At 47.6% G+C, this 12,788-nt stretch overlaps 1 protein-coding gene and 1 long non-coding RNA gene across 11 annotated transcripts in view; one reads left to right on the top strand and one right to left on the bottom strand.

The window, feature by feature from the left end:
- ZBED1 (zinc finger BED-type containing 1) overlaps positions 1-12,788 on the top strand; it is a 211,555-nt gene that overhangs the window by 34,224 nt on the left and 164,543 nt on the right. For 2 of the 10 annotated variants that reach the window (XM_080598419.1, XM_080598421.1), the window contains exon 1: positions 8,469-8,607. The exons of 1 other annotated variant lie outside the window; for it this stretch is intronic. Coding sequence is in view for 1 of the 9 variants with exons in the window: in XM_080598418.1 (XP_080454544.1) it covers positions 8,505-8,607 (103 nt within the window). In the remaining 8 variants the exon portion in view is untranslated. Of the gene's footprint in view, positions 1-8,274; positions 8,608-8,895; positions 8,923-10,516; positions 10,609-12,788 lie in introns of those variants that run through there. 7 more of the 10 variants (XM_080598420.1, XM_080598417.1, XM_080598418.1 and 4 more) reach the window with 7 other exon arrangements.
- On the bottom strand, positions 7,275-8,197 carry LOC308197670. The gene is made up of 2 exons (XR_013953217.1): positions 8,061-8,197; positions 7,275-7,988 (listed from the first exon to the last, which is right to left on the bottom strand). It is a non-coding gene; the product is annotated as an uncharacterized lncRNA (long non-coding RNA).

A 12,788-nucleotide genomic window follows, 5' to 3' on the forward strand; every position in this document is an offset into this window, starting at 1 on the left:
GCTTTCTTTCCTTTAATCTGAAACAGTAGCAAAGGCTCCTGGGTTTGCACATCTGATAGATTAAAACCTATTTGCTACGGCTTTCAATTTGAGTGTGCAGTTACCAGGAAAATTTGCTGTCCACCTACAATTTTTGTGTAACAAATGCATGTTATAATCGATATATATATATATATATTTTTTTTCCAAAGTAGCATCACTGCTGTCATGTGATTGATATAGGTAAACATACACACTCTTTCAGGAGAGAAGTAACAGCATCAACTAACCCCTTCAAACACTTCCATGTTAAGTCCAGGATGTAGGAAATGCCACTCCCCTCCCACAAGCTTAATGACATTTCAGAGTGTTATTTTATCTGTCCATACACATAAACATGCATATACGGTTACAATATATGCATTTTTTTAATTATTATTATGAGAGGTTGGATAAACTCTCTATAGTTTAGTGATCTAGACCTTATATAAATCTGCTTTGAAGTGAAGTCAGGGAGCAGAAGAACATCGTGCTGGGATATTGGAATAAAATGTTCTGCAGTGGTAAAGAAGCTTATCCTAAACTTATCAATTAACAGTCAAAATGACCTATAGTGGATCACTATATGATGTTCTTTCGCAAGTTTCCAGAAAAAGAAAAAAAAAAAAAAGCGCCTCGTTTTAAGAAGTAGTTTTAAAGACTGTAACTGTTCACTTGAGTTATTGGTTGGTTTGGATTAAGGTCTTTTACTAGATGAAAAGTAGTTGTTACAAAACAGGCTTAAATCTGAGTTTTAAAAGCTTCTTATGCATGTCAACTACCTATGTCATTTGATAATGCCACGCTGGTACTTAAAAGCATAATTTTACTCAAAAAAAATCACAAACCCAGAAACTAAAAATATGCCTATCGTATATACAAGCAGCGATATCCGAGCCCTTTATGTTAGGCTTATCATCATTAAATACTGAATGTAAATGGCTGGTATTACCGAAACAGCGGCAGCAGATTAGGAAACACCACAAAACCTAGTGTAATAGGAAATCTTACAACGCCCCGTTTCTAACCAGTGTGCCCCCTGGGGATCCCGGTGTTATCGATCCGGCTGGAGCTGCCTCAGCTCTCGGGCCGCCAGCGTAGTCAGCAACAACCACTTTGTTACTTATTTGTGAGTCTCTAGTGTCAGATTTTTTAAAATGGCTGATCTCTCGGTCTGCACTGTCTCACTGCGCACCGGGATGTGACGATGATGTTGAGTTAAACTGCTGCCTTAATGGACTTGGCATTAGGCTATCAGAAGTAAGATATTACGTATAATCAGAAAGTTTATTGCCTTTTGATAGCCTGAATTTCAATAATCTTATATTGTATGTATAATTGGAATCGGACGTATTTAGGTAAGTCAGGAAGTGTATTCTTAACAACTCTCATGATGAGCTCTTGGCTTTCTCCAGTGTTTAAATTCTTTTTGTCAGCACAATGTCTAGGATAATTTCTAGTGCTTATATTTTAGTGGGTCAAAGTATAACTCTTGGACATTTTATGGCTCATCACAGGCAAGTGTTAGAGAAGTGTAAGGTCTGTGCCTTGCTGAATCTTCTCTGCAGTGGCTCGTAAGGCAATTTGGCACTCTGATCACACCACAGTTTTCTTCTGTACCGACAAAAAGTGATTTGAAGAGTGAAAAGCAAAGCTCAGTGTGCTTCCAGGGACATGGATCATCCCAAGGACAAGAAATGAGAGTTTTTTTTTTTTTCAGATGTCTCCTCTTATCTATGTCACGTGTGAGCTTGTCCTCAAGGATGGCAGGACCTCTTTATTCTTGTAGCATTCCCTTTTAAATTTTCAAATGCACCCATTTTGAGTCCTTTCCTTTCTTGCCCTTTCTAGCTTTTTACACAGTTGTGCTTTGTGCCTAGTAAATTAATGTAATGCTATGGAATAGCCAAAATCCCAACCATCACTGTGCAAGCCAAACATAAACAAGTTATATAACACTGCAACCACTCATTTATTAAAGTAAGTGGAAAAATTGAGGCATACGTAATCTTTTGGACAACTGACAGGCAGGTGTGATCAAGAGAATGGGGAACCCAGTGACTGTAGGCAGATAGAGAGACAGGATTGTCAGGGTGATTAGAAAGCAAAGCGAGGCAGAATTGGGAAAAACGGACCGGGCGCTGACTGCCGCGGGACAAGGAGAGGTAGCGGTGGTGGCAGCTGTGTCAGAGGAGGGACAAAAGGACAGCAGGGGCAGAGTGGGCTCGAGGTGCTGCTGGATGCCCTCCGATGCTCAGCAGCCCCTGGCACATTTGGTATAGATGGGAGGTAGCTCCAAGGGCGCTGGGCATCTCCTGGTTACCGAGGGTCGCCTGCCTTCTTCCTCCCACTGTGTGCTGTGGTCTGGGTGAGCAGCCAGCTGGAGCATTCATTTTTCAGTGAAGCTGAACCAGAGACTGACCCATCTCTAGCCCTTCCCACAACTCTCGTTTTGTGGCATCTGCGTATCTCCCTTTTCTCTGCATTTGCATTGTGTTTTGGCCTGATCTTCCCTCCAGCTCATGCTACACGTGTCTTTACCCATCGCTGCTTCCTCTCTCGTCAGCAGCAGCCTAGAGCCAGGCAGTCTGAGCACCCCGGACAGCCTGCGACAACTCACAGGGAATTGCTTTCCCTGCGCTCACCGCGGAGTGCTGTGGGCAGGAGATGCCCAAGGAGCCCAGGACGTCTGCACAGTGGAGCACGAAAGCAGCGCGGGTCCTAAAGATGACAGGCATCAGCTCCTGTCCAGAAGTTGATGGGCAAAATGGGAATGCATGAGGAAAAACACACACACACACACACAGACTGGGGCACAAACCCAGGTCACTTCAAGCTGCATGAAAAGTTCAAACCGGTTAATTACCGCTTTCTCTTGGCAGCAGCAGATGCCTTCCCTCACTCACCGTGTAAAACACCAGCTGCAGCCCTGACCACACGAGCAGTTGTGCCTGGCACAATCCCGGACACTTTGTCCCTCCTGCACCACTGCAGAACCTGACAGCCAAACTCCAGCTCCCATCGCCCTGCCGCCCGCCCATCTGCAGAGCAAGCACTCCTTGATCGTAGCTTGTTGTCACCCGCTTGTCTGTGGCGTGTAGGATGTGTCACAGCCGGTGTCCCCAGGCACCAAGGCTCCCTGTGCCCACAGGGCTTGGTCACACCATTGCCTGAGGCTGCTTGGCGCGGATGGAGATAAGAGCAGCCGTCAGGGAAGTGCCAGCAGACGGCACAGGGGAGACCAGTGAGCTCTGGTGCTGCATCTCGAGTCCATCCAGCAGCAGTGGTGTCACAGCCACGCTTGTCTAAGATCACAGGCAAGGCTATGTGCGCCTGGAAGCCCATCTGCTATTTTCTCCCCATGAACCTTGCCTCTTTTAATAGTGCTGTTTGTGGTACCAAGTATTCTTGCAAGCAAATGCAGCAAAAATACAGGTGCGGATCAACTCATGATACCCAGCTTGTGAGGGGTGACTGTGCTTTTCTATTTCCTCCACATGAGAATGTTGCTATTCGAGTTTCTGATGAAAGCCATGTTTATCTTGCAATATTGCTAAGGGAGAGATCATGGAGAGATGAAGGGCCAGGTGCCATGGAAAACTCTTGTTTGGGACTATAATCACCTTATTGACTGTTGGCCGAACCTTTGCAAAATCCTCTTAAATATGGGTTGGGCAGTGTTGCACACACTATTCCACAGGCGCTTGCAGGCGCTGCCGTACAAACACTGAAATAACCACACTGCAGGTATTGACAGAGGGTATCTTTTTACACAACTGCACTGTCAACAAAGCCATTTCTATAGCGGGCACGATTAATCTTTTTTTTTTATTATTATTTTTTTCCCAATAGCATTACTTTATTCATGCTGGACCACCGCCAGGCGACCTGTCTTGTAGAAATCTGTCTGAGATCCTTCAGTTCCTCTCCCACCTTGATTAATGCCAACAGCCCTGTGCCACTTTGTTGCAACAACTTCTCCCTTGCCCCATCCAAGACATTAGGGAATGTATTAGCCAGCCTCAGACCTAGAAGGGTAACTGGACACCCTGCTGGTATTTTGCTCAGATTTCACCATGGAAGTCACTCCCTGTTTTGCTCTAGTCTGAGTGCAGGTTTTTGTTCTTTCCTTCTGTTTTGTAAATATTCTGGTTCTTACCCCACAGATGTTTAGCTTCCCTTATGTGCAGGATCTTCTCAAAGGGCTCTTAAAACTCCATGTATGCTAATCAATCGGTATTCTTTTATATACTTATGGATGTTTTCAAATAAAGTCAAAGAAATGCATGAGAACCGATTTTTCACTGCTGAAATAAGGCTGGTTAATCCTTGCCATATCTAGGCTTTCCAGCTATTTTGTTATTCTTTCAGCAAATTCACCAATTAAAGTTGCCGAGTACACTTTGTAGACCACTAATAACCATAATCATTTCTAAGTATATCCACTGTTTTGATGTATTTTATGACAGAAGCTATTTTTAACAAAAGCTCTTGCATTTCTGTTACACCTCACCTACTTTATACTTAGGTTCCTTCAGAAGTACCGTATGCAAGCACACGTGCTTGGGGATTTTATTTTGTTCAACATTATCGGCTCTTTTCTGCCTTCTGTCTCTTCGGTCTCTGAGTCTTGCCTGAACGGCAGGCGATAGCAGCAGGGGAAGTTGCTCAGATCCTACCTGCCAGGGAGCAGGGGTGCTGCGGGGAGCAAACCCAGCCCCGGCTACTCACGCTGCAGGCTTTGCAGACCAGGTGCGACCTAACAGCATGACATGCGCCGAGCACGACGATGCACAAGTACGCATGATGATGCTGCAGGGCCAGTCACTTTAAAAAAAGCTCAGCAAGAGGAATCAGCGCAGCACGCTTCTTGTGTAATAGGTTGGTGGCTTGCACATTTGGCTGAAGAGAGGTGGTTGTTCCCGTTCGAGGACTCTATTAGCTATTAACAGTCCATATCTTCATCCTATTCTTCTCCAGTCTAAAAAGCGTAAGCTGTTCAGGGAATATGGACTAGGACTCTGTCCCCTCTTTCCCATGAACTTACCATCAGTGCTAGGCTACAAAACTCCAATTTCTTTTGTTTACTCTATTCTTGGGCTTCGTTTCCTTATCACTACTGGCACACTGACAAGGGTCGTTTTTTCCTAATGAGACCATTTTCTTGAAAAGTGAAATATGTGAAAAAGATTGAGAGGGGTCAAAAACCTTTCTGCATCACAGGCAAATGCAGTAGCACTAATGCAGGTTCACAGAGGGTTGTTTGTAGACCCATCCCTCATGCTACTAAATAAAAATAAATGCATCCCAATAGATGGTTGCCCACGGTATGGGTGTCTGCTCTCAATCCCAGGGACTTCCCACTGCATAGCTGTGGATAGCTGTCCTCTTGGCAAAGGTTAATTTGTTTTCCAGGTAACACCCTCCCCAAGCTGCTGAAGGGGTCCCTGAGAACTGAGTCTTCTGTATGATCATGCTAGGCTCAAATGCCTACTATCTGGCAAGTCTAGTTTGGGGGTAACTAAAATGACTTTTTTTGCATAGAGGAAAAAATAGGAGCATGCAGCCTGTCAAAATGGTATGCAGGTACTCAAAACCCGACATGAATTGCAGACAACAATCCCAACTGACTATTTCCCATCGCTGCCTAATCTTGTGAGCACCTCCCTACTGAACCTGAAAGCTCCTCGGGCATTTAACTTTATTCACCCACACATGTTCAGGAAGATAGGCACTTATCTCTTGCCTCAAGTTCTACTGCAATCCAGCTTAGGAACAGAGGCATTTAAATCCCTTTCAGAAGCCTGAAAAATTAGCAGCAGTCAGAATTATGTCTCACGTCTTCCGGTTCGGGCCACCAGCTTTGACGTACGTGCGAAATGCAAAGAGCACGTCTCAAAGTGAGCAAGGAAGTGGAATTCTGGATGTCACCGCCTGAGAGGGATTGATGAGACACCGCTTGCCTCTCGAGAGGCTGCCTCACTGTTACGCCATGCTCAGGCAAAAAGCATGGCCAGCCTCTCCCACTGAACCTGCACCTCTGTGTGGTGAGTACAGAGAGCCGATGACTCGTTCTCTTCTCAAAGGGAGTCAAACTCACGTACCTGGGAAAGACGTGCTGTCTGGGGGATCGTCACGGAACAAAACGAGAAACGGGCCTAACCCCCTTTTGCTCCCCATGCTGTCCACTCCACGCCAGAGTGTTTGAACTGCTAGCCCACCCTTGGATTCACTTCTGTGTGCTCCGGCACGGCCCCGTGCCTCTTGTGTTCCTGGCTGCGCAGGCTCTCAGCTGCAACACCTCACCACCCGTGATACCTTATGGTTGCTGATTATGCCATTCTGCTGGGAAGTTTGAGCTCAGGGTTTAATTAAGAGTCTAGAAACATCACCCACTTCCTTTCTTACAGCTTTATGCATCTTTATGCAAAATGTGGGTGGAAGTGCTATGATCACATACCACTTCATTACTGCCAGTCCTGCAGGAGGGATGGATCAGCTGGAGCAAGTGTGGATGGAGTATTACTAGTATTTCCAATGACTTTTCCAAGAGGCTATCTGTGCTCTAACCACAGGCTGTCTTTGCCTGCTGGCTGTGTGAGTTCACTGTTGCAGTCAGCGGAAAGAGGGAAGCGCTCAAAGCACCTCAAAGGAAGCAGTCATCTTCTGCAGGTCTTCAGAAGTGCCTTTCGCTGGCCACTGTCTGTATAGGAAAGCTGAGACAATTAGATTACTACTTTCGTCCCTTCCAGGGCTCAGACACCTAAAATTTCACTGAGGTAATAATGTCTCAGTGAGGTATCTAAAGCAGATGGACAAGATTCCAGCCCAAAGACTCAAAGCTACACAGCTAATGATTGTAAGGGAAAAAAAAAAAAAAAAACCACCAGCATATCAATAAGAAAAAAATATAACTACAGAAAAACAAGGAAAAGGAAGTATCAGTTAAAACTAGAATGTATCATAATACACTAATTGAGAAGAATCGAAGACAGAGAGACTTTCTTAATGTTATTGTTTCTCCTCTACTTCACATCCCATCAGCCTTTAGAAGAAATAAATGGTGCTCAGACAAATTTTCCGCAATCCTTCTATGAATCATGGAGGGTTGGAAATAATTTTAACACTGAAAGAAGTAGTAGGACCAGTAAGAACATAATCTTGACCCATCAGTTGTTCCCCCCCTTGGTCTAATTTTTGCATAGCACTGTCTGAAAAAGGACAGAAGAACATTTATTTCCACGGCTTGAATGTGCATTGATTGATTTTATTATACTAGAAAACCCGAGAAAGCATGGCGTATTTATATAAAGATAGCATAAATGCACTGTAGGCAAGTTTCACAGTTTAAAGTTACAAAGAGCTTTCATTAATGCTGTAGTTCTGAGAACAGGCTGTAAAGAGTCCTCAGCATAAAGGAGCCAGGACTTGATTTTTACTGAGATAAGTTGAAAGAATAATACACCTTTTCTAAACGTCAGTGTTTCTTCTTTCATGTCTTTTTGTGATGCTCTTCCTACCACGGCGTGCATGGCTGAGAACAATATACATTAAGAACGAAACCTTCATTGATGTGACTGCGTGATGTCGTTTATTATTTATGCTTGCATAATCCGGCGCGTTAATAAAAAGAGAAGAAATTCAGAGATACATAACATTAAATGCTTGTTTTTGTCCCGGAGCAACTACAGAGTCTGCTTTGACTTTATGCATATATTTCCGAGAGCAGACAGAAAGCCAGTTCTGCTGAGCGATCTGATCTGACGCAGAAGAAGTCGTATTGCTGTGTGTTTTTCTAGAAAGTGAGTTTGTTTTGTTTTAAGGGGAGGAAGAGATGACACTTGAAAGCACCCCCAAAACTTTGCGTGGCTCCTCATGGACGAAGCGTTACTTACGGGTTGAAACCGAGCACAGGGGTAAAAGCTTCCTCTCGCGGGACTGCTGTTGACAGTTTTAGCTCGGTGCCAGGGCTGAAGCACATCTCTGTTAGGGGAACAACGCACCCGAGATCCCCCTGAGCGCCGCCCGCCCCTCAGCCAGACCTGCAGTCGGTCAGAAGGGCCATCAGGGCGGGCTCCCCGCTGCCTCAAGCCCTCTCCGCCTTCACCACGGGGCCGAGGCGCTGACATTGGTGCAGGGTTTGGGCTTTGGGGTCCGGTCTCCGGGCTGCCCCCCTCCTCCGCCGCGGGCCCGTCCCTTCCCTCCCCTCCCTCCCTCCCGTCCCTTCCCTCCCTCCCTCCCTTCCCTTCCCCCGCCGCACATGCCCAGAAGGGCGGGAGCCGCGGCGCGGCCGTGACAGCGGCGCCTCCCTCCCTCCGTCCCTCCTTCCCTTCCCTTCTCCCTTCCCTCCTTCCCTCCCTCCTCCCCTGCCCTTCCGCTGGGCGGGTGCCGCCGGAGCCGCCCCCGGCCCGCCGCCGGAGCCCCGCCGCGCCACGCAGCCGGCCGGGCGCCTTCCCCTGGTCTCCGCGGGGCGGGAGGAGGCAGCCATGTCGCTATTGTCTGCGCTGCCGCCCCTGCTCGCCGTCTACCGCGCCGGCATCGCCGCCATCCTGCGGCAGCTGGGCCGCCGCCGCTGCCCCCCGCCCGCAGGTGAGCACCGCGCCCGGACACCGCGGCGGCGCCCCGAGCGCGGAGCGGGGTAGACCTGGCCGCCGCCGCCGCCTCCCCGCCGAGCCCCAGCGGGGCCGCCGCGACCTTGGGGGCGCTGGGGCCGCCGTGCCCCGCCGGGCTCCTCCCCGCCGCCGGCCGCCCCCCGGCCGCGGGGTGTGGCGGGGGCCGGGCCGCAGCCGGAGGGCCCCGCTGCGGCTTCGCTACGTTTATTATTATTACTATTATTTCATTTTTTTTTTTTTTTTCCTTCCGGCCGCTTTGCCTCAGAGCGGGGACTGCCGGGTCCGGCCCCAGGTAAGGCGCTGTGAGGGCGGGTGGCGGTGGGGGGCTGCCGCTGCCCGGCCCCTCGCCCTGCAGCCCTGGCTGTCAGGAGCCTGCTCCCGGGGACTGGGGGTTAGTTATGGCTGAGGAGCTGCGCTTTCGCTTTTTTATCTCTCTCTCTTTTTTTTTTTTTTTTTTAATTTTTGGTTTGCAGCATGCTTAGTAATAACTCTTCTTTTTTTATTTTTTTTTTATTTTTTTCTGTCCTGTAACATTGACAAAGGAAGCTTTGAGTTTGCCAGGAAGCGAAGATCTGAATTTCCTCTTCCCTCCCGTTGCTCTAGAAGAGGTTAGCGCGCTTCTGGTCTTAACAAACTTACGGTGAGCCGCACGTCTGTACGGACCCGTGCAGCGTCCTCAGACCTCAGCCCAAAACTCCATAAAGTCAGTGAGTGCCTCTGACTTCCTCCGCTTAGCAGCCAGGGAGCCTCTGTGGAGCTGCTGGTAGTTTTAGCAAGAGGAACGGTGGAGGAAAAGGGAGCTGGCGTGGTGTCTGAGCAGGCAGGTGAGGCAGACAGGAGGTGTTTGCAGCGAGTGTCCGGAGCAGTGGGGCGAGCGAGCTGCGCAGTGAGCGCGTTTTGTGTGCGTTCCGTCGCACGTGGCCTCGTGGGTAGCGCTTCCTCTCATTTTCTTCACTCCTGGCAGCTCCACAGGAGGCTGGGATTCTCCTTTCTCTTTCTCAAAATGCAGAGATAAAAAAGGGAAACAAGCAGAAGAACCCTGACGACAGAAAGGCAGATGTGCGTACAGTTTGAAGTCATCTGAGCATTTTTCTAGCATTAGTTTCTCTTGGCAGAGTAAAACCGGGTATTGTGCCTAGGGTGCGTAACACTTTCCAAATCTTTTTCGAACCAAGGAGAAACAGCGTGATGAAAATGTGACCCGAGCGTTTTGGTGCTGTTACGTTCTTGACTACTATTAAAAAAAATGTTGAATTTGGAAATGCCAGATTAAGGCAGCAAACATACCACCAGGGAAACGTCAGCTGGCCCGAGTAGGACTGGGACAGATTTGACAGAACTGGAAAGCTTTCCTTCAGTCCTGACTCAGGGTGGTTACTTCCAAGGACAAGTAGTTTCCTCCTCGTACAGTTGTTTGTGCGCAGTTCCCTCTTGGCAGTTGCATGCTGCCTTGCTTTGACTCGGTTTGTCTAGCCAGGGCTTCAAAAATGAGCCAGCTTGTCAACAGGAATGTTTTCACCTAGATTAGCCGTGTTTTCATGCAGTAATTTCAAAACTGGGACTGCAGCGTGACAAAAAGCGAAAGTGTTTATTGCGATATGCTTAATTAAAGCTTGGATCAGTTAACTCTGCTTACTGTAAGAAGTCGCCAAGTAACTTTTCGAGGCAGGAGTCTCAAAAGCATTGAAGTGCCAGTGTTTTGGGCCGCCCGTGTTTCTCCGAGGGGCTGTCCTTAGCTCTCAGAAACGCCCGCGCTCGCTGGCAGCGGTAGCTGCCAGAGGATCTTTCAGGGGAGAGAGGCGAAGGAAGAAGGGCTGGGAAGTGCTGGTGGTGCAGGGAGCCGCGTCTCCCGTCCTGACTCCTTGGCCTCGATTCCCCCGTCCCAGCGCCCCAGTCGTGCTGCAGCACCGGAGCAGCCCCGTTGCAGAGGTGGCACAGCGGAGGGATGGCTGGGAGCTCATCCTCGGGCTCTGTGCTGGTGAGTGAAGGCAGCGACGAGGTCTGGTGTAAACCCAGCCCTTCTGTCTCCGAGGCGTGTGGTTAGTTTTCCAAGAAGAGCTTGCTTTCTAGTGCTTACCAGAGAGATTTTCAGGATTTCAATTCAGAGTAAACCAAACTAGGTCTTTTTCTCTCTACCTAAACTTAGTCAAAGTTGTGTGCCCTTGGCACATACACTTTAGCCTGTCTTTTAAAAGTGAGTATCTTTTCTGCCGCATCTTACTGGGCTTCTCATTTTTATAGGTGGGATTCGAGACAGCCTTTTTTTTGGGAGAGGGAAAAGTTTGAGCTCTGGAGTCTAGGTTCAGTGCAAAAAGTTAATAATTGCTTTGAGTTGTGAACTGAAAAGATCCAGCTCTTCACTCTGAAAGTGTAGCCACCACCAGCCACTGCCCCCGGTCAGATCAGGAAACTTTATCTGAAGTTCTGATCTCGGAGCACAAGGAAGGCGAATCCAAAGCTGGGAGGATAAGCGGGGCACAATCAGCGATTGTGTCACTAAGAAAAAGCAGTGTGCAGAAGTAAAGGGGAAGAGGCTATTTATGCTCCGAACAATTTTCCAAGCACGAATCACATATGCGGCGTACCTGCAGGTGGCTGGTGTAAGCTGGGTTAGCCAGTGCCGTCGCGAGACCCTCTGCTGACCCATATCGGCAGGGGCAGGCGACTCGCGTAGCCCAGAACAAAAGCAGTCGCATAGGTTACCAGGTGTGCCTGCTCACGGCAAGCACGTGGCCTCCAGTTCCTCTTTATGGGACAGGTTCGCACTGTTCTGTTCAAATTGGGCGCATCGACCTGAGACAGGAGAGGCGACACGTCTTGTCCTTGGAGCCAAAATAATCAGGCGACACAACGGAGCAGTGAGCCTCGACATACGATAAGTACAGGGTTTGAGAGACTGCCCCGTGTAGTCCTTCGGTGGCTGGACCGACCAGGCTGCCCAGCACGGGGGGCATCCTGATAACACAGTGGGGAAACGTGAGGCTTTGCCCCTTAGTCTCTTTGGGGGGAGAGAGCTAACCAACCGGAGCTTCGGCTGTTGCTTAATGCTTTACTTTTCCTCTTTGATATCTGATTATGCTCTTTGCTTATTGCTGGCAAAAACTAGTCTTTTATTTCTACAATAAATCACTGCAAGTCTGGTATTGCCTCACGTATCATTTCGTTGTTTGGTATCCAGAGAACCCTTGTTGTATAACAAGCGTTCAGTGGACTAAACAACTCATAGTTTCACTAGAAATTACCGTTCCGATGTTCCTTGCAATGCTTCAATTTGATTAAAAAAAAAAAAAGTCCTGTTTGTATAAAGATCTCAATATAATCAGCTTTTAAAAATGAAAACTCTAATAAGTGAATTGCCAGAAGACGAACTAACTTTAATTGTGACACCAGGCTATTAACTCTAGAAATGCGGTCACTGAAAGTCATCTTACTGATGGATTACAAACAGTTTTCATGTACTAATAACTCCTTTTGGAAGTTTAAAAGCTTCTCAAGGAACTTATTTGGCATTTTCCTCCTGCCTTTTGTCTTCTGTATATGTGGTTTGATTGAAATTTGGTAGGGGAAGACTAAATGCTGAGCATTTTGCAGTTTGGAAGTCGTAGTAGTTAAGTTTGGTATTTGTGATGTGTAGAAAACTGGCTTTGACGAAGGCGGCAGTGAGTGGAAGTCCAGAAGACCTTAAAGCTGATTGATAGCCTTCTTAAAAGTGATTGAAATATCATATACATGTATTTTAATTTGCCCCAGTTTCTAGTTAATCAGTATCATAATTTGCACCACGTCTATTTATAATTGATCGTGAAATATTAATTTGAGAACATGCATCTCTTAATTTTAATTCCTGCGCTGAGGGCTTCTACTTTATATGCCTAAAGCATATGAACAGACTAAACACTTCCTGCTCGCAGGCGTACCAACTCCAGGTTTTAAAACATCCAGTTCCAGGGGTGGGCAAAGAAACCATCAGGCAGGAAAGATTGATGGTAGGCAAAAATTAACTTGCACCTAATACTTAATCCCTCTCCCCACACAGGCCCGCCAGAGAGCTGTTGAGGTAGTTCTAAAAGTTAGGAAAGACGACTTTTATGGTTACCTCTGTGCCGAATGAGGCAAGGGTTCTGCCAAAGCGATACGGTGTAATTACAGCCTGTGTCA

Source organism: Anser brachyrhynchus, assembly GCF_964034855.1.
Source record: "Anser brachyrhynchus genome assembly, chromosome: 1".
Lineage (NCBI taxonomy): Eukaryota > Metazoa > Chordata > Aves > Anseriformes > Anatidae > Anser > Anser brachyrhynchus.